At 47.8% G+C, this 8,455-nt stretch overlaps 1 protein-coding gene across 1 annotated transcript; it reads left to right on the top strand.

The window, feature by feature from the left end:
* The first annotated feature begins 5,021 nt into the window (after nt 1–5,021).
* LOC108698184 (DNL-type zinc finger protein-like) lies at nt 5,022–8,455 on the top strand. The gene is made up of 3 exons (XM_041572914.1): nt 5,022–5,069; nt 5,162–5,253; nt 6,301–8,455. The coding sequence occupies exons 1-3, from the start codon at nt 5,022–5,024 to the stop codon at nt 6,455–6,457; spliced, it is 297 nt and encodes a 98-aa protein (XP_041428848.1). The 3' UTR covers nt 6,458–8,455.

The following is an 8,455-nucleotide window of genomic DNA, read 5'->3' as shown; positions in this document are numbered from 1 at the left end:
GTGACACCCCAATGTTTATATATATCTGTAACCTTGTTATGAGCTAAGGGGGCCCAGTCTGAAGGTTAGTTAGGGGGAGATTTGGGGTGAGTGTTTATTTGTGCCCAGGGTACCCCTGGAACTATAGCAGGGTGACACCCCAATGTTTCTATATATCTGTAACCTTGTTATGAGCTAAGGGGGCCCAGTCTGAAGGCCAGATAGGGGGAGATTTGGGGTGAGTGCTTATTTGTACCCTGGGTACCCCTGGAACTATAGCAGGGTGACACCCCAATGTTTATATATATCTGTAACCTTGTTATGAGCTAAGGGGGCCTAGTCTGAAGGCCAGTTAGGGAGAGATTTGGGGTGAGTGCTTATTTGTACCCTGGGTACCCCTGGAACTATAGCAGGGTGACTGTTACCCCAATGTTTCTCTATATCTGTAACCTTGTTATGAGCTAAGGGGGCCCAGTCTGAAGGTCAGTTAGGGGGAGATTTGGGGTGAGTGCTTATTTGTGCCCTGGGTACCCCTGGAACTATAGCAGGGTGACTGTTACCCCCAGGGCCGGATTTACATAGCGGGCGCCCCTAGGCCCCCTGGCATTCGTCGCCCCTGTCCCATTCCATTTATTCGTGCAAATCTTCATGGAGATTGTATCTCCTGGGCATCCCCAGTGTTTTTGAACCAATGTGGGTGTGGTTGAGCAGCATGCCGCCCCCCTAAAATCCTGCCGCCCTAGGCCCGGGCCTAGGTGGCCTTTCCACAAATCCGGGCCTGGTTATCCCAATGTTTCTCTATATCTGTAACCTTGTTATGAGCTAAGGGGGCCCAGCCTGAAGGTCAGTTAGGGGGAGATTTGGGGTGAGTGCTTATTTGTACCCTGGGTACCCCTGGAACTATAGCAGGGTGACTGTTACCCCAATGTTTCTATATATCTGTAACCTTGTTATGAGCTAAGGGGGCCCAGTCTGAAGGTCAGTTAGGGGGAGATTTGGGGTGAGTGCTTATTTGTGCCCTGGGTACCCCTGGAACTATAGCAGGGTGACACCCCCAATGTTTCTCTATATCTGTAACCTTGTTATGAGCTAAGGGGCCCAGTCTGAAGGTCAGTTAGGGGGAGATTTGGGGTGAGTGCTTATTTGTGCCCTGGGTACCCCTGGAACTATAGCAGGGTGACTGTTACCCCAATGTTTCTATATATCTGTAACCTTGTTATGAGCTAAGGGGCCCAGTCTGAAGGTCAGTTAGGGGGAGATTTGGGGTGAGTGCTTATTTGTGCCCTGGGTACCCCTGGAACTATAGCAGGGTGACACCCCAATGTTTCTCTATATCTGTAACCTTGTTATGAGCTAAGGGGGCCCAGTCTGAAGGTCAGTTAGGGGGAGATTTGGGGTGAGTGCTTATTTGTGCCCTGGGTACCCCTGGAACTATAGCAGGGTGACTGTTACCCCAATGTTTCTATATATCTGTAACCTTGTTATGAGCTAAGGGGCCCAGTCTGAAGGTCAGTTAGGGGGAGATTTGGGGTGAGTGTTTATTTGTACCCTGGGTACCCCTGGAACTATAGCAGGGTGACACCCCAATGTTTCTATATATCTGTAACCTTGTTATGAGCTAAGGGGGCCCAGTCTGAAGGCCAGTTAGGGGGAGATTTGGGGTGAGTGCTTATTTGTGCCCTGGGTACCCCTGGAACTATAGCAGGGTGACACCCCAATGTTTCTATATATCTGTAACCTTGTTATGAGCTAAGGGGGCCCAGTCTGAAGGTCAGTTAGGGGGAGATTTGGGCTGAGTGGTTATTTGTGCCCTGGGTACCCCTGGAACTATAGCAGGGTGACACCCCAATGTTTCTATATATCTGTAACCTTGTTATGAGCTAAGGGGGCCCAGTCTGAAGGTCAGTTAGGGGGAGATTTGGGGTGAGTGCTTATTTGTGCCCTGGGTACCCCTGGAACTATAGCAGGGTGACACCCCAATGTTTCTATATATCTGTAACCTTGTTATGAGCTAAGGGGGCCCAGTCTGAAGGCCAGTTAGGGGGAGATTTGGGGGTGAGTGTTTATTTGTGCCCTGGGTACCCCTGGAACTATAGCAGGGTGACACCCCAATGTTTCTATATATCTGTAACCTTGTTATGAGCTAAGGGGGCCCAGTCTGAAGGTCAGTTAGGGGGAGATTTGGGGTGAGTGCTTATTTGTGCCCTGGGTACCCCTGGAACTATAGCAGGGTGACACCCCAATGTTTCTCTATATCTGTAACCTTGTTATGAGCTAAGGGGGCCCAGTCTGAAGGTCAGTTAGGGGGAGATTTGGGGTGAGTGCTTATTTGTGCCCTGGGTACCCCTGGAACTATAGCAGGGTGACTGTTACCCCAATGTTTCTATATATCTGTAACCTTGTTATGAGCTAAGGGGGCCCAGTCTGAAGGTCAGTTAGGGGGAGATTTGGGGTGAGTGCTTATTTGTGCCCTGGGTACCCCTGGAACTATAGCAGGGTGACACCCCAATGTTTCTCTATATCTGTAACCTTGTTATGAGCTAAGGGGGCCCAGTCTGAAGGTCAGTTAGGGGGAGATTTGGGGTGAGTGCTTATTTGTGCCCTGGGTACCCCTGGAACTATAGCAGGGTGACTGTTACCCCAATGTTTCTATATATCTGTAACCTTGTTATGAGCTAAGGGGCCCAGTCTGAAGGTCAGTTAGGGGGAGATTTGGGGTGAGTGTTTATTTGTACCCTGGGTACCCCTGGAACTATAGCAGGGTGACACCCCAATGTTTCTATATATCTGTAACCTTGTTATGAGCTAAGGGGGCCCAGTCTGAAGGCCAGTTAGGGGGAGATTTGGGGTGAGTGCTTATTTGTGCCCTGGGTACCCCTGGAACTATAGCAGGGTGACACCCCAATGTTTCTATATATCTGTAACCTTGTTATGAGCTAAGGGGGCCCAGTCTGAAGGTCAGTTAGGGGGAGATTTGGGCTGAGTGGTTATTTGTGCCCTGGGTACCCCTGGAACTATAGCAGGGTGACACCCCAATGTTTCTATATATCTGTAACCTTGTTATGAGCTAAGGGGGCCCAGTCTGAAGGTCAGTTAGGGGGAGATTTGGGGTGAGTGCTTATTTGTGCCCTGGGTACCCCTGGAACTATAGCAGGGTGACACCCCAATGTTCTATATATCTGTAACCTTGTTATGAGCTAAGGGGGCCCAGTCTGAAGGCCAGTTAGGGGGAGATTTGGGGGTGAGTGTTTATTTGTGCCCTGGGTACCCCTGGAACTATAGCAGGGTGACACCCCAATGTTTCTATATATCTGTAACCTTGTTATGAGCTAAGGGGGCCCAGTCTGAAGGTCAGTTAGGGGGAGATTTGGGGTGAGTGCTTATTTGTACCCTGGGTACCCCTGGAACTATAGCAGGGTGACACCCCAATGTTTCTATATATGTGTAACCTTGTTATGAGCTAAGGGGGCCCAGTCTGAAGGCCAGTTAGGGGGAGATTTGGGGTGAGTGTTTATTTGTGAAGATGTACAAAGCCCATTGTTGGTGCTACATTTACAGACAGTAAAGCTGTAACTTGGCTCAGTGACATTTGTAGACTGGAATTGTTGACGTTTGTCCTTCTTCCCTCAGGATTCTGCCCTAACAGATTAGTTATTTATTCTGAATCAACCCTGACTGTCATTATTATAACAACTAATACAGTAATTATCCTGTGCCCGGAAGTAATATGGCCGGCCCTATTACAGTGGAGCTTTCGGTCCTGTAGTGAGGTCACTTCCGGCGTTACGCAGTTCTAGCGTTCAGTCAGGCCGATTCTGGTTTCCGGTCAGCTGTGGGGCAGAAGGGGGAGCCGCTCGCTACGCATTGGCACAGGGATATGGCAGAGACAAGGCAACTGTGGGTCACAGCGGACTCGTACTTTGAGTCTGGCGCCGCCTCCCCTCCATAAATACGTGTGGCCTCTGCTGTACCTCCGCTCACTATCAGCTCCTATACACGTGTGAGGTACGTAGTGGCTCTCTGACAATAATGTGTAATAACGGGAGAGGGCGGAGCGACGCTGTGTGTAAATACAAGTTATTTCCAGTGTTTCCCTCCTCACAAACTCAATATACCGCCGGCCCTTAATCCTGTCACGCACCTCTTCATTAGTAGCTCACGTGACTTTATATAGGACCCACTGCAGTATCGCATAAGCCAATCACATGACTAGTCTCTCTCACACCTGTGTCCGCTTTATTAGCAGCTCACGTGACTTTATAGAGGAAGCGCTGCAGCATCACGTGACTGGTCCACTCACCTATAGCCATGCTGTTTTCTTGACCTTCCTAAGCAACTTTTCCATTGGTCTTCATGTATTTCTCATAGTTTTTTTTAATTATTTGCCTTTTTCTGCTTTCAAAAGGGGGTCGCTGACCCCATCTATAAAAACAAATGTTCTGTAAGGCTACACATGTATTGTTATTGTTACTTTGTATTTCTCCTCTTTCTATTCAGGCCTCTCCTATTCATATTCCAGTCTCTTATTCAGATCAATGCATGGTTGCTAGGGGAATTTGGACCCTAGCAACCAGACGGCTGAAATTGCAGATGCTGAATAAAAAGCAAAATAACAGAAAAACCACAAATAATAAAAAATGAAAACCAATTGCAATTTGTCCCAGAATATCCCTCTCTACATCATACTGACTGTTCATTTAAATGTGTAGCCTTACAGAGCATTTGTTTTTTTAGATGGGGTCAGCGACCCCCATTTGAAATACGGAAAGATCCAAAAGAAGAAGGATAGCCATTAAAAACCAATGAAAAAGAATGAAGACCAATTGAAACGTTGCTTAGAATTGGTGATTCTGCAACGTACTGAAAGTTATTTTCAAAGATGACCCCTTGGTGTGTCCAATCAACTCCCCCCCCCCCCCATGGCTTTTACTGTTACACTTCTCTATGTGTCAAACTAGATTTCATGTAATGCATTTGACTTGTTTTATACGTTTGAAACAATAAAACTTTCCTTAAAAAAAAAAAAAAGAAAGGGGTGAAACATGGAAGTTGCAGAGAGCGCCGGTGATGTTGTTTATAACCCGGCGACTGTATTGAATTGAGTGGGTGACTCTGGAGTCGTGTGACTTGTCCCATAGAAAACAATGGAATCTATTTGTACCTGGGACCTTCCTAAACTCAGGTCTGCTCCACCCGCTCCAACAAATCCATCTCCGAAGTTTCCTATCACAAGGGAGTGGTGATCATCATCTCCCATAATCTGACCTGGAAAAGGTAAGTCCCTGCCCCCCTAATGTCCAATACGATTCACTGACTGTATCCATGCTGTGTGCAGCTGTAACCAATCACAGACTGATGATGCATTTACATGAGTCACACATATAGGAATGGGTTAATTTCTCAATTCTTATTAGTGGTTACAAGAGCTTACACTTCATTTCTGGCATCAGTCTTATGGTGCTCTGTCTATTAAAGAATGCTGGGAATTATAGTTCATCCATGAAACTACAAAAAGCACTGTCTGTCCTTTCTATTCTCTGCACTGCTGGTTCAGGCTATTGATACAATGTATAACTAGGCAGCTGATTAACAGACCTGTCTTTGAAATCAGTGTCTGTCCCTTTCTATTCTCTGCACTGCTGGTTCAGGCTATTGATACAATGTATAACTAGGCAGCTGATTAACAGACCTGTCTTTGAAATCAGTGTCTGTCCCTTTCTATTCTCTGCACTGCTGGTTCAGGCTGTTCATAAAATGTATAACGAGGCAGCTGATTAGCAGACCTGTCTTTGAAAGCACCGTCTGTCCTTTCTATTCTCTGCACTGCTGGTTCAGGCTATTGATACAATGTATAACTAGGCAGCTGATTAGCAGACCTGTCTTTAAAAGCACTGTCCGTCCTTCCTATTCTCTGCACTGCTGGTTCAGGCTATTGATACAATGTATAACAAGGCAGCTGATTAGCAGACCTGTCTTTCAAAGCAGTGTCTGTCTCTTTCTGTTCTCTGCACTGCTGGTTCAGGCTATTGATACAATGTATAAGTAACAACCAAGTAACAAATTAAGCAAATGATGCTTTCAATAGCAATTTTACCTACAAATAACATTGACCGTTAATAAATGTATATTGTAAAGTTGCTTAGAATTCATGTTTTAGGGTAACCTTGCCTTTTAAGTGTATGTGGCCACAAGCCTGGTCTATAGGCAGTTGGTAAGTCACAGTCTTGCTAGGGATGCTGGGAGTGGTAGTTGTTCTGTCGCTCATTGTTTTTAGGTGTGTGTTTAACCCTGTGAGTTCAGCAGGTAATAAATGTCCCACTGAAGGAACATGGAGGAGATTCTGGTGGAGCGGGAGCAGCGATTGGTCGGAGTCGATTCCGTGGAAATTCTGCTCCGAAGCTCCGGGGAGTCGGCAGTGGCCCAGGACGGAGACAAAACCCGGGAGACGGAACCTGCAGATAATCCAATTCTCTCCTGACCCGGAGCCAAAACTATATGAACCTGGGCTGCCGACCATTTTGATTGGCTCTGATGTACAGCCAATAGAAAACTTACATTTGTACAGGTAGCACCTTGTCAGGCTGCGGGTACCGCTCATCTTCTCTTTAACCCATTCAACTCTCTCCTATAAACCGGCCTGGGGGTGGCACAGTGTTAGGCTGGAGTAGTGCAACTGCACATCACTTCCAGCCCCGTGTGATTGGTGCAGTGACCGGTGGGAGATCAGAATCTAGGGGTATCAGTTTTAAAAACCAAAAACATTGCTCCATGATGAAAGCTCCACGTCCTACATACTCTATATGTCTGTGTGTGTATATATAATTAGGTGCTGTTACGCAGCGCTTACACTCTATTTATGGAATAAAACCTTTGTGTGTTGTCTATGTGCATCTCATGAGTGTAAGCTCAGTGGGTGCTGCTGCTGTAAAGCCGCTGGATTGTGTTTGCTGCTGAGAGGCGGCAGTTAGAGAGGGTGGCATTTAGGAAGGTGTGAGCGTTACCTCAGCAGGTGCATCACTATATAAATACAGTATTTGTGGTAACTATAACCCATGTGGGGTAAATGGTTTGAGCCAATCTCCCCCCATGACTCATTAGTGGACCAATGAAAAGTGCCCCACTAACATGGGCCGCTCATTCACTTCTATATACGCCGTTTACTCCTTACTTTTTACTTTTTTTGTGACACAGGTGTGGGATCCGTTATCCAGAAAGCTCTGAATTACAGAAAGGACGTCTCCCATTATCCAAATGTGAAAAAATGATCGAATGTCATTGTTGCCGCACCTCTTATATGTTATAGAATGGCCAATCCTAAGCAACTTTTCAATTGGTCTTCATTTCTTTTCTTTTTATAGTTTTTGAATTATTTGTCTTCTTCTTCCAACTCCATTTTGGGAATATAAACAGAGATTGGGGATATGAGAAAGTGTGTGTGTGTGGGGGGGCAGCTTGTTTTACAACAAGTTTTGTTTTACTGTCAGTAATTAGGTCATTAACTGCACAACTCCCAGCGACCCTAGAGTTGGTGCCAGGGGCATGGTTGGCACATTATAAGGGACCCCACAGGGGGTATTTGACTGGTCTGTAGTGCTAAACTGGGGGAGGTGATGTACACAACATTAGCTGCAGAACTATAACTGCCAGAACTCCCTCCAACCCCAGAGGATTTTGATGGTTCATGAGTAGGGCACAGACGGGCAGAGTTGGGGAGCAGACGGGCAGAGTAGGCCAGATGGGCAGAGTAGGCTGCAGACGGGCAGAGTAGGCTGCAGACGGGCAGAGTAGGGCGCAGACGTGCAGAGTAGGGGGCATAGCAGGGCACAGACGAGCAGAGTAGGGCGCAGACGAGCCGAGTAGGGCGCAGTCGAGCATAGTTGGACACAGACGAGCAGAGTAGGACACAGATGGACAGGGTAGGGTGCAGACGGGCAGAGTAGGGCACAGAGGGGCAGAGTAGGGGGCAGAAGGGCAGAGTAGGGCACAGACAAACAGAGTAGGGTGCAGTCGAGCAGAGTAGGGCACAGTCGAGCAGAGTAGGGCACAGACGGGCAGAGTAGGCTGCAGACGAACAGAGTAGGGCGCAGACGGGCAGAGTAGGGCTCAGACCAGCAGAGAAGGGCACAGTCGAGCAGAGTTGGACACAGACTAGCAGAGTAGGACACATGAACAGGGTAGGGTGCAGACAGGCAGAGAAGGGCACAGAGGGGCAGAGTAGGGCGCAGAAGGGCAGAGTAGGGCACAGAGGGGCAGAGTAGGGCGCAGAAGGGCAGAGTAGGGCACAGACAAACAGAGTAGGGCGCAGTCGAGCAGAGTAGAGGGCAGAGTAGGGCTCAGACGAACAGAGTAGGGCACAGGCAGAGAGGCAGAGCAGGGCGTAGGCGAGCAGGGTGCAGATGAGCAGAGTAGGACACAGATGAACAGGGTACGGTGCAGACGGGCAGAGTAGGGGGCAGAGCAGGGCCAGACGAGCAGA

This window comes from Xenopus laevis, chromosome 8L (genome assembly GCF_017654675.1).
Source record: "Xenopus laevis strain J_2021 chromosome 8L, Xenopus_laevis_v10.1, whole genome shotgun sequence".
In the NCBI taxonomy this organism is placed as follows: domain Eukaryota; kingdom Metazoa; phylum Chordata; class Amphibia; order Anura; family Pipidae; genus Xenopus; species Xenopus laevis.
The sequence above is the reverse complement of the archived record's forward strand: the minus strand, read 5'-3'. Positions and strand labels throughout refer to the sequence as shown.